Source organism: Rattus norvegicus, chromosome 9, assembly GCF_036323735.1.
Source record: "Rattus norvegicus strain BN/NHsdMcwi chromosome 9, GRCr8, whole genome shotgun sequence".
In the NCBI taxonomy this organism is placed as follows: domain Eukaryota; kingdom Metazoa; phylum Chordata; class Mammalia; order Rodentia; family Muridae; genus Rattus; species Rattus norvegicus.
In genome coordinates, this window is record NC_086027.1 from 67,679,073 (window position 1) to 67,698,564 (window position 19,492).

At 44.9% G+C, this 19,492-nt stretch overlaps 1 protein-coding gene and 1 long non-coding RNA gene across 20 annotated transcripts in view; one reads left to right on the forward strand and one right to left on the reverse strand.

Annotated features, from left to right (window-relative positions):
* The first annotated feature begins 429 nt into the window (after positions 1–429).
* The window catches only part of Cflar (CASP8 and FADD-like apoptosis regulator), a 67,725-nt gene continuing 48,662 nt past the window's right edge, over positions 430–19,492 (forward strand). For 7 of the 19 annotated variants that reach the window (XR_010054558.1, XR_010054554.1, XR_010054559.1 and 4 more), the window contains exons 1-3: positions 430–594; positions 2,625–2,714; positions 18,944–19,370. Coding sequence is in view for 10 of the 19 variants with exons in the window: in XM_063266581.1 (XP_063122651.1) it covers positions 19,075–19,370 (296 nt within the window). In the remaining 9 variants the exon portion in view is untranslated. 19 annotated transcript variants of the gene reach the window in all.
* Positions 11,052–18,946, reverse strand: LOC100909946 (uncharacterized). Its single transcript, XR_357043.4, has 2 exons — positions 12,785–18,946; positions 11,052–11,711 (listed from the first exon to the last, which is right to left on the reverse strand). It is a non-coding gene; the product is annotated as an uncharacterized LOC100909946 (long non-coding RNA).

Genomic DNA, 19,492 nt, shown 5'->3' on the forward strand with positions numbered 1-19,492 from the left:
CAGAGATCCTGAGTTCAAATCCCAGCAGCCATATGGTGGCTCACAACCATCTGCAATGGGATCTGATGCCCTCTTCTGGTGTGTCTGAGGAAGCTACAGTGTAATAATATTTAAAGAAAAAAAAAAGAATAAGGGGACATGGCTACACTTCTATAGCACTTTCTAAGTCTGTGACCCCATGGTAGAAGTAGACCTGTTTTTATAACAACCTGGTATGCTTGAATCTTAGATTATCTATGAGGCGGTAAAATCTTTGATGGGTTCATAAAATGAATCTGGGGACAGTATGTCACTAGATAGTTTGTGGGAAACTCTTTACATTATTTAAAAGTTCTTTTTTGTTTATGTTTTCAAGACAAGTTTTCCCTGTGTGGTTTCTTTGTTTGTTTTATGTATATGAGTACACTGTTGCTCATATGCTTGCGGAAGACTTTTGTAGTAACTGAAGCCCAGCCCAGTAACTCAGAGCTCAGAGAAGCCGCGCCTGCTGCCACGTCTGCTTTCGGTTTCTAGGCGTCTCCATTTTGTGGACCCCAAGGCACGCAGTGAAGTCTGAGACCTGAGCCTCTCAAGAAGCCACTTAGGGCCGGACCGGTACGTGACTTGAGCGGTGTAACCCGCGCGCTACTAGCGGCGCAGCGCGAGCCTGGGACCCTAAGTCCCGGGCTGCTGTGCCTGGCGCATTCTAGTAGGCCCTGGAGGTCTCAGAGAGCCCTGCGCCGGCGCGCAGGGGACGGCGGGCGGAGCCGGGGAGGGCACGGAGGACTGCAGCTCCTCCACAGGCTGGGCACCGGTCAGGGCGTAGGGCCACCGCAGGTGGGGACAACCCCCAGTCTAAGGCAGTTTGTCATATTCAGGCCATGGGACCCCCGGAGAAGTGCCTCTTAATGACCCTTGAGTACTCCGGAGCTGTAGAGAGCGCATCCTGAGGACAGGAGGGAGCACCCACAAACCCCAGGGGGAGCATTCCTGTGTTTCAGTCAGAACTTTAAAAAGATTAACTTTTGCTGGCCGAGCCACAATTAGCCATGCACAAAACATCTTGAGAATTACTCATTTCCTGGAGTTGAACTGTCCAATTACCAGTTTTCTTTTAAAAAGTTGATTCTCTATTTGGGTGGACAAGTTCACTTGGACATTAACAAAGGAAAGGCCACTGGTATTCACAGTGGCTGGAAAGCTGGAAGTCAATTCAAGACATCTAATAAATCCCTCGGGTTCAGGTAACTTTTGAAATTTGTTCTTACACTAAAAGGGTGGGGCCAATAGGGAGTTACATGGGTCAGGCCTTGACCAAGAGGGATGATCTAAAATCTAAAACCTCCCTAAAAAGAGATTTTTAGATAAAAGATCTACCCCTAGTTTAAAAAAGTTTCTGAACAAAACAAAAAAGCCTCAGCTCTCTGTTATCACAAACAACCTTGGTTTGTATGCAAATTACTTTTTATTTTATGCTTCGGTTTTCAGAGGCAGGGCTCTATGTAGCCCTGGCCGTCCTTGAACTCACTCTGTGGACCAGGCTGGCCCAGACTGCAGAGGTCCACCTGCACCTGCCTCCTGATTGCATGGCTAGGATTAAAGGATTGCCGCTATTAGTCATTGCTCCTGGGAACCAACCAGAGATAGCCACTTCGACACAGTTTATAACCAATTGAAAGTCCAGCCAGCGGTGACGACACTTAGGTATTGGGTGTATTCAGTGACCACTGTCCAGAGTACAGAGTTTTTGAAAGCAGAAGCCATGTCCCAGCGCCTCCCTTGGCAGCTGCGGGGGTTGGGGGAGGTGTGGGTAAGCAAGCAGTTTGACAGCTAAGATAGGCAGTTTGCTGGAGGGGGAGGTCTGCACAGGAAGGCAGTATAACAGAAGCTAAGCTACCTGGGGCATCTTGAACTCGGGTTCCTAGAATAAACTTGTCCTGCCCCGTCACACCACCAGCACTTAGCTGTAAGCGAATTTTCAAAGCTTTCTTTTCAGAAACTGTCATTTTGGTCAACAATTCTTTTATTTGTAGTCTTTCTGCTGAATGACCTGGTTAAAAAACCGGGCCTTTCTTTTTTGCCTTGGTCTTACTATGTTGCTTAGGATGACCTGCAATTCCTGATCTTCCCTCCTCAGCACCCACCCCCAGCCCCCGCCTGCCCCCAGTGCTGGGCCTGCACCACCACACTCAACTTAAATGACTTTTTCTAGGAGTTTTATGTTGTATATTGTTTTTGATGACATTTGTTTCTCAAGCAAGTCACCACTTGCTAACCTAAACCAGTTTACCAAGTTTCGAGAAACCGGGGGTGAGGGTGTGTGTGTGTGTGTGTGTGTGTGTGTGTGTGTGTGTGTGTGTTTGGGTTTGGGTTTCCGCATAGAGGCGGAAGTTGGTTCCTTTCTGACTTCCTGTAACTTTCCTCCGATCTCTTCGGATTTTGGAACCCAGCAGTCTTGGTGGAGTGGGAGCCTTCGCATCTTTGGTTCTACTCGGTCCTAGCGTTGGGAGAGTATCATAGCACCTCCTTCCTGAACCTGTTGGGCTGGCTGGGCGCGTCACCGGGTTCACAGCTTGGGCCAGTTCCACAAGCCAACCTTCCAGGATGCCAACTGAAGGGACCGCTCCTATTTGTGTTCTTTCCAGTGTCTCGTTCGATCCAGTTTTCTGGAGGTCTCCTGGCGAAAACAAGTGACAAAGCCACTGTTGAGTGAGATGGGCCAGCGACCGCCCGGTGTGAGTAATCTGAGAACCCTTCCTATTCTTGCTGTTCCTACAGGGACTTGGGCTGTTGGAGAGCTGACTCCTGATTAATGTAGGAAAGTGTTTGTTTCCTATCTTCCACTTTTGGTTCCTTCTGTGCTTTTTGGGAATCCACTCTCAGCACCTCCAAACTTGTGGCACATTTAAATCCAAGTCTTTCTTGAAGAGAGCCAAAGACTTATTAAATTAAACTCGTTTCTGGAATCAAATGCCTCCTTGTTAATTTAGTGAGTGACTCTGGATGGAGTAAAGTTCTGGACAAGGTACTTGGTTGTCTTTGGTTTGTTTATTTATTTCTATAACCTCAGCATGGAGGCCGCCGGGACAAAGCTCAAGGACAGCGTGCCCTGGAAAGAAGCCTGCTGACCAAGTGTGGGGCAGTAAAGGTTTGGCCCAGGGCCTTCTGTACTCAAAGCCTTGTTTTTCTTAAATCTGTGAAGCAAGAACCACTACCTGTGCTGTGATGCCCCAGCTGACCTTCACCTCTGGGAACATCCCACCTGGGGCAGCTGTCCTGCTCCTTACCAAGGATTCTACTTCTTATTTTGCATTGTATATTAGTATTCAAAACCTTTCAGGCAAGTTATAAGTAAAGTATACCTGGGTTTAGTACCTGCAAAGTAAATACAGACACCGCCCCCACCTCCCACAAGCCCATCCCCTAGAGATAGCCGAAGGTTGCTGGTGCTAGTTTCATACATTGGTGTGCCCAAATAGAGCCTTTTGATTACCTTTTAAAGATTGGGAATTTTCCCTCCCTCCCAACCATCCCCACTTATTTTTGTATGTATGTCTCCAAACAGTCTTTCAGAACGGATATTCATGGTGTTCTTACTTCTACATTTCCCTCCCTAGTTTCCCCTTTCCCATCTTGTGCAGTGGCCACTTGGATTTGTTTCATTGGCTCAGATTTTTTTCCCCTCCTCCCTCTTCAATTCTTAGCTTTGGGGAATAATTTCTTTCTTTGTGTCACATTTGTAAGAAAAAGACCGTGTGTGCGTGTGAGTGTGTGTGTGTGTGTGTGTGTGTGTGTGTGTGTGTGTGTGTCTGTCTGTCTGTCTGTCTGTCTGTGTCCTTGAATCTTGTCTTTCTAGGTGAAATTGAACTCTTTTTTTCCTGCTCTTTGTACCTTATTCTATATTTATGCTCATTTCATGATCTGAACTCTCAGACACTTTTTCTTTATTTGGTCATTTAATACCAGAAAACAACAACAAATCTTAGCTTCATTATTTTCCTCTTTCTGGGTTTTCTTTGGTTGAGCCCATTGAAAGAATTAAGTTCTCCCAACTTGGTGTCAGATTTACAACATATGCGAGACTGTGTTCTGCAGTGAGCTCTCCAGTTGAGGAAGAATGTAGTATCTTGATTTTTGAGACAGCGTCTCACTGTAGCTCAGGCTGGACTGAAACTCAGCATGTAGCACAGCTTGGCCTTGAATTCTCCAGATCCTCCTCAGCTTCCCAGCTAAGATTGCTGACGTGAACCCCCACACCCAGGTCCAGCACAGTGTTCGACCTCTACCTGATACCTCAGTGTTTCAGTGTGATTGAAAACTCCTGCTGCTTTTACTGCTTCCAAGGTTTAGTGTGCTTTGAAGTGAGTGACTTGCTTCAAAGATCTTGTTTTACCAGTGGGAACCAGAGCTTCGTGGACCTGTGACTTGTTCCAGATGTTAACCTCCCCTCTGCCTTAGGCATCTGAAATCCTTTAAAAAAATACTTTTTTCTCTTGTAGCTTTAGTTTTTGGTTTTGTTTGAGATTGAGTCTCCTGGAGCCTGGGCCTCCTTGAACTCCTGGTCCTCTCTGTTGCCATAGTTACAGGTGTGCATTGCCATACTTGACTGAAAAGCATTTTTTAAAAGTTAGATCTTTGTTTTAAAAGGTAGGCACTTGACAGATCTCTTGCTCAAACACCTCTAGGTGTTACAGAGGGGGTCCATCATGGCCCCTGTTAGAAATGAAAGCGTATGCATACATCTTTCTCTGCTGACTGACACCCCATTCCCCCTTTAATTAGGAAACACAAAAGTTGTACAAGTTACATGCAGAACCATGTCTGGGTGACTACTGAAACCTGAACAAAATTTTTTTGCCTGACTTATGCCCTGCTTAAACTCCAAGGCCATGCTATTTTAATCTGACAGATAGTTAGAGCTGTGCTTAAAGGCCTAGGGAACCTATTAAATGTTGTGGTGGGATCTGGGGGGTTGTATATATAGCACAAAACTGTGCCCTGGAGAAATGATGCAATTACTCTCTGCCCAGGTTCTCCATAAACAAGCTGGCCATCACTCAGCCTTAATGTGGAACAAGTCTCGTTAAGCATGATTGTTTACAGGGAATGTCAAAGAATCTTAAAAAAAAACAGATAGGTGGGAAGTTAGGGCTACCAAGGGTGATGGAGCAGATGAAGCAGATGGACACTTTTTACTTTATTTTCTCTATTCGTCCATTTTGAGTCCCCTGACACCCGCACCCCCACCCCAGTTCCATGTAACTTTATCATCGTAAGCATCAAGGGCTGAACAGGAACCCAAGGAGAGCAGGAACCTGAGGCAGGAGCTGACGCAGGGACCACAGACAAGTGCTGCTTCCTAGCTTGCTCCAGAGTTTCTTAAAACAAAGAGAACTTCTTATAATTAGAAAAACTTCTATATCGAAAGGAATTTTTCGAAGCTTCATCTTGTGGCCATATGTACAACTTTGGTTTTTGAACTGAGCTTTTGGGTAACTGGTCAAATGTATTTGCCTGGTTGAAATTTTAACTCAAGCCAAGCCAAACTTCAAATGTGGTAAATGCTAAGCTGTGTTCTCTTAGGCATTTAGTGTTGTTTCTCGGCTCACCTTTGATTTATTTTGCTTTCTTTTCCAGACAGGGTTTCTCTATTAGCCCTGGCTGTCCTAGAACTCACTCTGTAGACCAGGTTGTCCTCAAACTCAGAGAACCCACCTGCCTCTGCCTCTGCGCACTGGAATTGAAGGCACACCACCAGCTCTCGGCATTTATTTTCTTTTTCAAAGACAGGATCAGTACATAGCCCAGCCCAAGATGGCCTTGAATTTGCTCCTCTGCCTCAGCCTTGCAAGTGCTGGATTTACATGTCTATATTACCAGACTTTGAGAAAGAATGTGGTTTTCCTGACTGCTGTTAGACGAAAATATACCCCCAGTTCCCTACGCTCCACATCAGATGGCTTAGATGCTTACAGAACAATGATAACAAAAGACAAGACTCAGCCATCTCTTCACTGTACAACTTAGAAAAGAGGTTTGATCTCTGGACTCAGGGTTTGCCAAAGCATTAAAATCTAAAGTCTCACTTAAACCAAGCAGTTTGGCCTGGTTTTTTTTTTTTGTTGTTGTTTTTGTTTTTGTTTTTGTTTTCTGCTAAGGAAATAAAAACTCTGTAATTTATGAATGCAGCAAATCTTGCCCCATGGTTTTTTGGAACAAATTGAGTGAGTACTGCAAAAGTTCATTCGTGTTTGTATTTTTAACTGACACCATCCCATATAAGATAGTAGTTCTGAGGATGTTAGACTGTTGTCTTGTCTGGGGGAAATTACTTTTAAGTTTTAGGCACATTTTGCTGGGCATGTTGAATTATGCCTCCAATCCCAGCATTCGGGAAGCAGAAGAAGGCAGATGCTCTGAGAGTTCGAGGCCACCCTGGCTAACACAATGAGTTCCAGGACAGCGAGGACTATGTAGAGAGACTCTGTCTCAAAACAACAACAACAGCAACAACAACAACACCTTTTTTTAGGCACTTCTGAATCTGTCCTGAAACAATCACACATGTCGAAAATTGGGTTTGAGGTTGGTGAACGAATGCTCTATCATATACATCTTAAGAGTTTAAGAAATGACCGCTTATTAAGAGTTAGTGCAGAGGATACGTTTTTATCAAAACGTGTTGAGAATTAGTTGGCCCTTTTACTGAAAGGCTAGAGTTTGGCTGGAGACACTGTCTTCCCATTTAAGATGAGTTCTTATCAGCTCACAGGAGGCTAGTCACCGTTTTTAAAAACACAAAGCCAAAACCTTTCTCCCAAAATTCTGTGTTCCTTAGTCTGTAACCAGAAAAGCTTGTATCTTGCACTCTCTCCCAGAGTAAATATAACCATAAATTTCAAAGTCACACCCATTATGAAGATTAAACAATTTTAAAGAAGGAAGGAATCTAAACAGTAGTGCATGAGCCTGTCCAACTTTTTTAATCTGTCATATCAGGAAATGAACCCAAAATTCCTGTGCAGACCACGTTAAGAGAATCTGAGCTTCCTGTTGTAGAAAATATAAAAAATAACCACTAGAGCACTTGCCTAGCGAGCACAAGGCCCTGGGTTCGGTCCCCAGCTCCGAAAAAAAAAAAAAAAAAGGAAAAAAAAAATAACCGCAAACCCTCGCTAGCCAGCAGGGTAGTTCATAAACCAAATTAAACATCTTCTATCAATTATATTACCAATAAGCAACTTACCAAACCAGGACTTTAACCTAAAATAAAATCGATCTGTCAAGCTCTCTACCCAGAGCCTCAGAGTTTTATTTACTAATAACTTCTATAATATATATCTGCATTCACTCTGCCTGGTGTTACAGACTTATCACATCGCTCTACTTGGAGTCAGTGACTAATTTTCCTTTCGTTCCAAACGATTGGTAAAAAATCCCCACTTGATTCGGGTAATCTCTCTACTCTCTTCTTCTTAAAAACAAACTTAATCACTTTCTAATAGTACCAGTCGTTAAGAAGCAGCTTGTCTAACTAGGATTTTAACCCAAAAAGTCCCGTGGAGCCCACATTAGAAGGAATATGAGTATCTTGAACGACTTTCTAGACAACTTTCTTTAAAATGCAGCTTTAATCTCCATCTCTCTAGCTGCCACTACTTATCTCAGCAGGGGATCTACTAGGCTGTTTCCTTGTTTAAGGGTCCCCTGCTTGGACCATCATGTGACTCAACATGGCACTGGCCTCCTCTTACTTAAATTTTCTCTTAGGCTTACTAGTGGATTTTTGTCCACCATGTTGGACACCTGTTGCTATAAAATTCTAAAAAAAAAGTTATCTTTTATTCTCACTAGGTCTGGCACCGTAGTGCCCCGAGATATCTGGTGGACGTCTTCACCTCAGTCAGCAAAGCGTCTCACCTGTTTTGCTCCATCCCATATCACACTGCTGATGGCTTCTCTCTGGGCTTGGCAACTATCTCTCTACCCATCCAGTTCCCAAGGCAGGCTGCCACTATGCCAGAAATATACATCCCAGTTCCATGGTGGCCTAGTGTCTCCACCACCACATACTCTCTTGAACTTAATTCACCACATGAAAGAACACACAACACAATAACCTCTGATCCAGTTGATAAGATATAATTGCCCACCTAGACATACAAAGCCCTGTACACATCCATCCCTTAAGAATATTCATAACAACCTGTAAATGTGCAGAGAGGAATCTTAACATCAGCCTCCATGTTCTTTCTGATGCTTCCTCCCCCTTTCTTGTTCCAGTCTCCTCCTCTCTCTAAAACTTTTCTCCTGCCCATCCTTTCTTCTCATCCAATGACAGGCCTCATTCTGCCTTGTACCTGCCTTCACCTATATGACATCATCCTATAATACCCAGCCTCTTATAACCATAATCCCTTTAGTCAGTGCTGTCATTAGTTCATTCAGTGTAGAACAGTCAAGCTCCGTGTCCAGGCTCCAAGTGTGATACCCTCTCGTGCTGCCAGTTCCAGCTTGCTTCAGTGTAGGTTGCAAAGGGACAAATGGACATTGTATATGTGCCTATCTGCTGCAACTGGGTAGTCCTGTGTCATCTGTTCAAGAGCTCTGAGGCCCGAGCCTGGCAGGATACCTAGGGCCTACCACACATAGCTGACTGAAGGGGAGAGTCTGTCTCTCATCACGGTCTAACTCAGGCACAGCATGAAAGAAATGCCTGAAGACAGTACAAACTGCTGTGAAGGAGGGCAAGATGAGCCCGTTTGGGAACCAGGGCAAGCTGTGGAAGAGAGCTTGAAATACAGAATTTCAACATGGTGCTGAGTGGGGTGGGGGAGCTTTCTCAGTGGAGGCAACTGTGAAGAGGTAAAAACAAAACCTATGTTGGTGAACATGGAAGTATTTCGAATTGGATTATGGGTAATGCACAGAAATGGAAGGATATTCTTCGTGCTTGAGCTATGTAGGAAATGTCTGTCCCAGCAAGAGTTTAACTCCAAGGTGGGTCAGGCCACTCTATCAGCTGGATTCCGTTTCATTGCTCCTGGTGACTCTGCTCCATGCTTCTGGGTCCAACTAGAAGTTTAACTTCTTCCTCCAGGTTTGTGCTGCCATGCCTGGCGGCAGTCCCTTTATAAAGCCCCCACTCTGCTTTTTGTTTATGCATTAAGACTGAACTTAGGGCCTTGCACATGCTGAGCGAGTTCTCCGTCACCGAGGGCACACCCCTAGCTCTCTTTCTACCCTTTGAGATGGTTTCACTAAGTTGCCCAGGCTGGCCTTGAACTCACTGAGTCCAGTCAGGTCTGGAGCCTTCACTTCCTCTGCCTTAACCTCCTGCGTAGCTGGGATCATGCGTCGCCCAGCCTGGCTTTAAAGCCCCCACTTACCAGCTCTCTTCCCTTGGAAGTCTGGAAAGCTTGGAAGGGACACAGGCAAAGAAAAGGAGTTTCATGCAAGGGCTGTATAAAAGGCACCTACTTTTGTGTCAATTTATAATCGGGACCATTTATCCTCTGTGGGGAACATTATTTGTGTGAAATGTGTTGCTTGCACTGAAAACATTTCAAATTATTATTTTGCCCCAGCCAATGGTCTCTTAGGCCATGTTTTAGTGCAGGTCTGCAGCACCACAAGCCAGGAACCACAAGATGATTATTGCATGTCCTCCTTTGACTGACTTGAGAGGGGGTGGGAATTGGCATTCGAGGTATATACCTTACATTAGAAATGCCCACGGCTTGGGGGCAAAGGTAAGTGTATTGTATTAGCTGTTCTGCTTGTCTCTGGGTCCTGTGGAAGGGAAGGATGAACTCTGACATTCCAGGTAGGTGCACAGAGCTCGGTGAGATGCTCACATTGTACTCTTCAGAATCGTGCAACTCTGTCTGGCTTCTGGAAACTTCTGGATGAGCCAAGTACCTCATGTTCTTATCTCACTTCCTGGGTACTGGGAAGTTCCAATTTGGCCTCTGGCAAGACAAACTTAACATGTGACTGCCCAAGTTGTGCGGTTGCTGAAACATATTTGTTTTCACACTGCCTTCATGGAGGTAACGTTGCTGTCATTGCTATGCCCTCTCCTTGCTTCAGATGAAAAGCAAGGCAAACAACAGATTAACTGTGTCTTTTTTTTTTTTTTTTGAGCTTAATGAAATTTTTATTTTGAAAATATGGCAAGAGTCTAAGGCACTTCAAACATTTAAATACATATACAGGACCCAAGTAAATGCCGAGGCACGGTAGAAATACACGGAGAACTACACTCTGCCTCCCTAGACGCAAATCTGGAACCCAGTCCTCTAACCCAATTCAAACCTTTGTCACCAGACACAGACACGGTTGGGCAGTTGCTTAAACCGTTACGTTACACGTAGCTCTTTATGACTGTACTGTGGAATATAAAAGCTGAAAATACTGAGATTAACTGTGTCTTAAAGAAGCTAACCAGTCATTGTACTGGCTGCCGTGTGGCTGACTGGATTATTTTGCAATTTGAACGTCAGGTGACTGGGAGGCACCTGACTTTAGTGAAACAGTTTGAGAAGGCTGACCAAAGTTGCCACACTGTACTGTTAATGATCCTAGCGAATGCTAGATGCCAGAGGGGATGATACAAAGGAGTTACTGATCACGCCTGTGTGGACACTTTCAGGAGAGCCTTACAAAGTAGGTGGGCCTGCAAGTTAAGGGTTTTGCTGTGCAGATGGGTGGAAACAGTATAATCCAGGTAGAGGCTTATGGAAAATGACTTGTTGAGGTTTAATTGAAGCCAAACGTGCAGTGTGTGTATTGATGAGATGCAGGCAGGACCAGATCATGATTGGCCTTGTGCAGTCTTGGGACCTGTAGTGGGAGAAGGACTGTCACTGAAGGGCAAGTTCATTTTGATTGAATATAGACTCGGGCAGCTTAGAGGCCGGGGGGTTGAATAAGCCATTTAGGGAGCAAGCACAGAGAGGGTTCTAGGATGGGTATGATGATCAGAGAAGGCCTGGGTAGAAATGGTGGAGAGAGGTCAGCCAGGGGAAGGGTTCTAAGGAAATTAACAGTATCTGGTGGAGCAAAGCAGGTTTACAAAGACCTCTTTTTATTTAAATGTTCTGGTGCATATTTAAAGTACAGAATCTGTTAAGATAGTTGCTTCTGCGGTAGGACAGATGAACAGGTCAGTTGTCCCACTTAGCTACCCATTTTCCCCTCTGTGGCAAGAGTAGTTCTAAATCTACTCTTAGAACAGAAATCCTAAATACAACTCAATTTCAGCAAAAATTTCCAGCACAAAACACGTAGAGCAAAAAGTCGGGAGAACAATTAGCCAACTATAGTTCTCTGATGTGGTTTAGTCTTTCACTCACCCAGCCTAACTGTTGCTTTATATCCTTTGACCTGCCCATTTCCTGTCTCACCCTGGGCCCAGGAAACCACTGTTGATTCCCTGCCTCGGTATAGAACCTTTAAAAAAAAGTCTGCGTATAAATGAGATCATGCAAAAATTTTCCTATATTTTTCATCTTTCATTTCACATAATTTCCTTTCATTTTATCCATGTAGCAAGTGGCAGAGTCTTCTCTTTCTTGAAGCCGAGTAATATTCAGTCGTCCACGCACGCATGCACGCACTTGCGCATGCATTGTGGGGACGGGGATCCATTAGGAATCATGCCAAGGAGTGGGTCAGAGTGAAGGGAACTCAACACTGAATGCAGGTCGTTTCTTCATGGGGTGCTAGCCCTGTGGAAGGAGATAAAGTGAGGTGCTTGTTGGTTTAAGGGACTCAGGCTCAGGGGTTTTGTGATAGTCACTTGTTTAAGACGGAAGGGCCTTGGCCATGTGTCTGAGGTGAGGCTGGGGTGGGACTGGGGAGAACTGTGAAGGCCGGAGGAGCCTTCCCCTGGGGGAGGGAAAAGAAGGCAAAGAGAATCTAACAAACAGACTGCCCAGCAGATGCTGAGGACACAGGAAGTAGTGCTACCCTCTGTGCGGTGTGGTCTTCCTTCCTCAGCCTCTGACTGTTCCGTGTTTTTTTTTTTTTTTTTTTGTTTTTTTTTTCCGGAGCTGGGGACCGAACCCGGGGCCTTGCCGTCGCTAGGCAAGCGCTCTACCGCTGAGCTAAATCCCCAACCCCGACTGTTCCGTTTTTAATGAGTGTGTGCGCACACATGCACATACATGTAATACACTCATACATGTATTAAAGGTACATTTATGGAGGTCAGGAAAACCTGGAGGGGTCAGTCCCCAGTCCCCAGAGGGTGTGGGTCTTCGGGATGGCACTCAGGTTCTCAGGCTTGGTGGCAGGCACCTTTACCCACTGAACATCTCCACCTCCCCTACCTCTCATGTGTTACTTACATATTTTATAATATATACATTAACCTCCAGCATCTGAGAAAAGAATTATTCTTCTGAGGATCTGTTGAAACTCTTTAAAAATTGTGTATTTTAATTAGATTTCAAAATAGTAGGTTCCATGCGTTTTCTTCCTATATCTTGGTATTGGTTACCCCCAGCCCCTGATTTTTGCTACTCTAGATGTGAGTGGAAGAGACTCTGGATCTGAAAATAGGGTACAGGGTGACTAGCCATTCCAGTTAGCCCAGGACAGAATATTTCCTGTGATATAAGAATTTTGATACTAAAGCTGGAAAGTTCTGGGTGTGTTTGTCTTGTTTGCCTATCTGAGGTGTTACAAGGGTGGATGTCAGGAGGAAAAAAGTAAAGGAATGTAAGATTCTGGCCAGAGAATTTGGTTTCGGGTTCAGTATAGAGAAAATAAAGTGAAGCCGGGTGGTGGCAGTACATACCTTTAGGGGGTGGAGGCAGGTAGATCTCGGAGTTTGAGGCCAACATGGTCTACAGAGTAAGTTCCAGGGCTTCAGGAAGAGAAACCCAGTCTTCCAGGAGGGGTGGTGGTGAGATCATTTCCTGGCACTGTTATGTGTAACTTATTCATCCATCCCTTTTGCGTTCTAGTGCCAGTTCTGAGTCACACACTCATGTCTAAACAGTGTTTGACCACCAAGTTGCCTCTGCTGCAATCTAGGCAAGGAGACCTGTGGAGCCCCAGGACCTTAGAGCCTCTTTAGCACTTTCAGCCATTTTGGAAATACAGATATCAAGTGTGTTACCACCGAAAGGCCTAAAGTGATTCTGTCTCTAGACCGGTCTCCTTTTCTGAAACCGTTGCTATTTTAAGCAGGTACTTTGATGATCTCATGACTTGCTCCAGAAATGAAACTGAGACTGGCTTTAGGTTTTCAGTGCTCTGGTTGTTAAGGTTAAAGACACTGTGTACCGAATGGGGAACTATGTGGGTGTGGAAAAACAGGGGAGACAATGAAAAAATTTCATCAGAAGAAAGGGGGAATTCCTGTAGAATCTAGAAAAGGCCAGATGCCAGTTCTGTCTGGCTATAGAAGCAGTACTGTTTGAAACAGAGGGGTAGTTAAATGATAGCCTTGGCTTGTTCCCTGACTAGCTCAGAATTTAATTGCCCGTTTATTTTACTCTAAATAGACACATGCCAACGTCCTTCATTACAAGTGACCATCTTCCTCATTGTTTAGGGGTGAATCTCTGTGCCTCTGACTTTACCCCCAGAATCCCAATCTCTCTAGTGTATGTCCCACCTTTTAATCCGGCCTCAGCTTGTTGGCCACTCAGCTTCTTACTGACAGCTGGTTCTTCCACTCAGCGCACAAGAGATCATCCCTCCGTGTATCCTTGGGGAGAGGGCTAACCTAGCAAGCCTGAGTTCAGTCACTGCACTGCAAAAGCAGGTTTGGTGCTGGGCCCCAGCACTTGTGAGGCAGAGGCAAGCAGACCTTTGTGAGATCAAGGCCAGCGTTCATGGTGAGAGCCAGGACAGAGTCACAAAGTGAGACCCTGTCTCAGAAAAATACCAAAGCAAACAAACAAAACCAAACCATATCCCAGGTACAGTGACATGACCCTGTAATCTCAGTACTCAGGAGGACTAAAAACATAATTTGAAAAATGCAATGTTAAGGCCAGCCTGGGCTACATAAGCCTCTTGTTTCAAAAGAAATCAAACAAAAACTCCTATAGCTTCCACAAAGCCTACTCTTATCATTTGAGCTAGTAAAATCTGACCTGTCCTTGTGGGTACTTTTGGGAAGTCTTTAGCTATTCTTCTAAGGTTTATCCATCTACATAAATAGAAAGGAAATTCTGAAAGTTTCCCCATGGTGTGCAATTTTTATACTGTCTCCCTCTCCCCTACCCCCACCCCCACCCCCACCCCCACCCCCACCCGTTTTTCTTTTCTTTAGCACTTGTACCTGGTAGAGGCTCTGTCCAGAAGATACAGAAACTAAAATTCCACTTCCCAAACTCACTAAGAGTTTTTGTGACTCATTAGTGATTTCCAACTTAATCGCACATGGGCAGAGACTGTGAGGTGGAGTATGCTGATCCTGCCTTTGCATTCTGTGGGGATGCACACTTGGAATCCCAGTGCTGGGGAGACAGAGACAGGGGCAGGCCTGGGCTCACTGGACAGCCAGCCTAGCCTGTTTAGAGAATTCCAGGCCAGTGAGAAACTATCTTTGCCTCAAAAAAAAAAAAAAAAAATCATGGCAGCTGATGCTTGAGGGTGACACCTGAGGCTGTTCTCTGGTCTCCACACACTTGTGCACACACACACATGCGTGTGTACCAGTACACACACACACACACACACACACACACACACACACACGGCTATCTCATGGTATATATATAACCATCTGCTTAACGCTTTAGTGATGTTCGTGATTTCCCTTTAAATGTCTTATTACTAACAGTGAAGTGTCGTTGTTATTTTAGATGGCATCTTTTTGAAATTTACATTTTTCATGATTGTTGCTAGTTTATAGACTTACAGTTGACTAGTTTTTATTTATCACAGATTTCAAAACTTTGCCTTCTCCTTTTTTTTTTTTTTTTTTTTTTTTTGGTTCTTTTTTTCGGAGCTGGGGACCGAACCCAGGGCCTTGCGCTTCCTAGGTAAGCGCTCTACCACTGAGCTAAATCCCCAGCCCACTGCCTTCTCCTTAATCTAATGGTTGGCTTGTCGGGAGACTTGGCTTTTCCTCCATGGGAAATCTTATTGTCCACGAGTAATTACAGTTATTTGTTTGATTATGTTCTATTTCTTATGGTCTCACTGCCCTGGCTTTGCCCTTCAGTAAACTGTCTAATACAATGTTTGTCTTCAGGCTCGAGCCTGAATTTGAAGGGGCCGCTTCTAGCCCGTCACCAGAAAGCACAGTGTGCGGTGGTGCCCTTCCTAATCTGATCCTATTGCTGCCTGGGAAGATGAGGGTTTTACTTTAATCTACTCAGTGGTGTTTTGGAGGGAACTGTTTTTTTTTTTTTTTTCAGGCATATGGGTGTTTTGCCTGTATATGTGTGTGTGCAGTCTAGGGCCTGAGGAGGCCAGAGTTGTGGATCAGATCCTTTAGATCCCCTGTCATTGGAGTTTCCTGGGATTATGAGCCACCACATGGGTGCCAGGAATCCAACTCAGGCCCCATGGCAGAGCAAACAGTGCTCTTAACCTCCAAGCCCTCTCTCCAGCCCCAGCACCTAATATTTTTATTATACTGAATCTTCTTACTTATGAATAAAGTATGGCTCTCCATTTACCTGGGCCTTTAGTAATGTCTTTTTAATAATTCATGTTTTTTCCATTAAGGTCTTGCGTAGCTTTTGTTTGGATCATTGTACATATTATCTGTGATAATATGTGGTAAACTTTTAAGTGATTAGCACAGTAGGTTTTAAACTGCTTTCTTTTTGACTCTCTCTCTCTATATATATATATATGTATGTATATATATATGAATAGATATAGAGATATAGATAGATAGCCTTTTAATTTCTTTTACCAGCTGCATATTGGAGCAGGTGCTTCTGTGTTTTATGCTGCATCTCTGTGCACTACAACTAGATGTTTGTTTGTTTTCCCATTAATCAGCACTTTATTTGAGACACGGATGGTTTCACACTGGTCTGGAACTCTCTAAACAGGCTAGACTGGCTGTCCAGTGAGCCTAGGCATGCCCCTGCCTCTGTCTCCTCAGCACTGGGATTCCAAGTGTGCATCCCCACAGAGTGCAAAGGCAGGATCCACAGTCTCTGACCGGATCCCAGAGCTAGCACCAGGGGATGATGGCCAAAACCAGCTCTCAGATGACCCTTGGGGAGCAAACTTGCCATGCATACGTGCTGTTGATCTGAACTATGGGCTGCAGAAAGGCTCCTTATGTTTCTAAACACACTCACGTAAACCTTCAGAGGCAGGCTGCGAGAATGTATTCTGTTTGTTTTGTCTGTTGTGGCAATGTTAATTTTAGAAGGTTTGTTTATTTCTATTTATGTGAACGAGTGTTTTGCCCTGCGTATTATATATGGGTACCGCATGCATGGGGTGACCAAAGAAGTCAGAGGGCACTAGATTCCTTGGGAACTGGAGTGATGGAAGGCTGTTGAGTGCTGGGAGCCAAACCACAGGCTTCTGGTAGAAGGAGCCTTCTCTGCAACCCAGTGATTTTAATTTTGCTGAGGCTAACTGATGGATGAGTTTCTGTCCAGCGTAAGATCAGTTCTTCTCTAGCTGGATACGACGGTACAGATCTATTCTCAGTACTCCAGAGGCCGAGAGGACGACTGACATGAGCTTGGGGCTAGCCTGAGCTTTTATAGTGGGTTTCAGGTTTCTGGGGGGATTCTGCATTTGCTTCTGAAGGTCTTGCTGACTTCCCTAGCCTTGGGAAAGTTTTTATGACAATTTGTTGGCCTGGTCATAACAGAAAATCCAACAAAACTGACTATTTTTTTTTTTTTTGGTTCTTTTTTTTTGGAGCTAGGGACCGAACCCAGGGCCTTGCGCTTCCTAGGTAAGCGCTCTACCATTGAGCTAAATCCCCAGCCCCAAAACTGACTATTTTGATTCCAGCTAAGCCTCTTATTTCTGTGCTTTTCTCTGCCAAGTGCCCAGAACGCAGAGCCACAGAGAACTGACCGCGCTGCGTGTCAGCTTTCAGGCAGGGAGGTTTGCTGCGTGGCTCTGTCTGGGGGTCTGTGTTTTCCTTCCAACATTTTCTCACCCTACCAGATGCTCCCCCCGAGTAATTGGGATTCAGCTGCAAAAATACCCTTCCCATGAGCATGCCCTTCCCATGCTCCTGCTGAGTTTTCATGACCGGCAGAAGGCACAGTAGGTCTGACGGGAGGAGACAGCCTGAGCAGGAGCTGCTCCATGTTAACTCTCAAAAGGCGATGAAGCACACAAGTTAGATGACTGCCTTTGCGAGCAGAACTAGGCCGTTTGTTTTTACTAGTTTTGCTCAGTTCTTTTGCAAGTATGACTGGAGAGTTCAGATACTTTTTCTTGTTCTTACGTTTAATAATCTCATTTATTTTTCCCTTATTTATTTCTCATTGTACATGTGAATATTTTTAGAGATCAATGCATAATAGCATCTACTAAGAACATTACAGCTTCAAAGGAATAAAGTTTAAAAAAAAGAGTGTGGCAAACACTGGCGGTTAGGTTAAAGCACTGTTCTGGGAACGCTATGCAGGCTATTGACATCTGAGACTCATAAATTAATATTGAGACTTTTTTTTTAAAAAGTATTCTGAGCACTGCTTTTGCTGTGTTTGGAGATGCCATTAAATTTCATCCCTTTAGTTATAAGTAGTCCTATTTAAATTTGGAATAGTGGGTGTTCAGACTGGCATAGGCACACCAATAAATATACATATTTAAATGTTATACAAAATACATGAAACCACTATAACTAACAGTTGGGTTATGCTTCTATTTTTTCCCTTTGAGATCAGAGTGGTTTGCTTGTTTGTTTGTACATTTTCTCAGAGACAAGGTCTCATGTGTAAGGGCTGGCAAGATGGCTCAGTGGGTAAAGGTGCTTGCTGCCAAATCTGATGACCTGAGTTCATGTAAAAGGAGAGAAATGACTCCTGAAAGTTGTCCTTTGACCTTCACCTGCATGTGGCATGCCCACAAGTCCCCTCCCTGCAAATATAATAAATAAAATAAGTAAATGAATAAATATATTTTAAAGTTAAGACCAAAAGAATAGACAGTGCTGATTATTTATAGCCTAAATTTTAAAACTGCTCAGTTGTTATAGAAGAAATTGACAGTACTCAGCCATGCCTTCAGCTGGGCATCGTCTAGAAGTTCAGTCCTCCCAAATCTTCTGGCCACGTCCCCTGATGCCAAAGAGAGTTTTGATGGCCATTGCTGCCATGGAGTGGTATACTGAGGTTGGGGGACCTGGCACATTTCTCGAGCTCAAGGTCCTAGGACCTAATCAGAATCCACAAAGCCCTGCTGGAAGGTCCTGTGGGAGTTCGTGATGGAGTTGTGGGCGAGGGTGGCAGGCTGTAGCAGATATGAGGTGGGAAGTGGGAAGTGGGAAGGCAACTGGAGAAGGGGACGGGGGAGGGTAGACAGGGGAGGGCGGAAACCTCTTCTTACTCACGACTTCCCTTCAGGGTCCCCTTTGCGAAACCTGCATTTGTTCAGGATACCTGTGTAGGGCTAAGGAGAGTGGGCGGTGACCTCTGTCAAATCAGCTGCTTACTCATTGGACTTTTTCCCCGCCCCCGTTCCCCGCCCCCACCCCCGTCCCATCACCGAGTTCTCTCATAGCAACTTAGTCATATTAGCGCCACAGCAGTGATTTCCCCTTACCCTACTTTACATTCTGATTAAACCATGTGGGATTTTTGGGACACAATTTCGTCTTTAATTTCATTTCCTTGAGTGTCTGGGTTTTCCTCTGTGTCTTTGGGCTTTTGGTTCAGTCTTTGACTCTGTCTACTGAGGATCTCTGATGACTTATTAGGGAGACCTGTCGGAAAGGGAGGGCCTGGGCTTTGACTCTCAAGCCTACGTGTTTTGATAAGAGGATTGTTTCTCACCACAGAGTGTCTCTATTGCAAGAACTCTGAAAGAGATGAAGAGAGCCCTTAGCAATGATGCTGACTTCTCGTGGTTCCCGGAGCCCTGCTGAACGGATGGAGGCTGGCCCAGAGCCTGACTTCTGCGGTTCTGAACATGGCCCTGAGCACTGTGTCTGCTGAGGTCATTCACCAGGTGGAGGAGTCTCTTGATGAGGATGAGAAGGAGATGATGCTCTTCTTGTGTAGAGATGTGACTGAGAACCTGGCTCCACCCAACGTCAGGGACCTCCTGGATTGTTTAAGTGAGAGAGGCCAGCTCTCCTTCGCTGCCTTAGCTGAGCTGCTGTACAGGGTGCGGCGGTTTGACCTGCTCAAGAGGATTTTGAAGACAGATAAAGCAGCGGTGGAGGACCATCTGTGCAGAAGCCCTCACCTTGTTTCCGATTATAGGTAACTTGTCAGCTCTGACCCGAGCCGCCCTGGGGGAGGGGGAGAGGTGGTCTAGGTGGGAGGGCAGTGAGAAGACCTCTCGTTTCCTCTTCTCTCTGATCAAACTTCCTATGACACTGCTT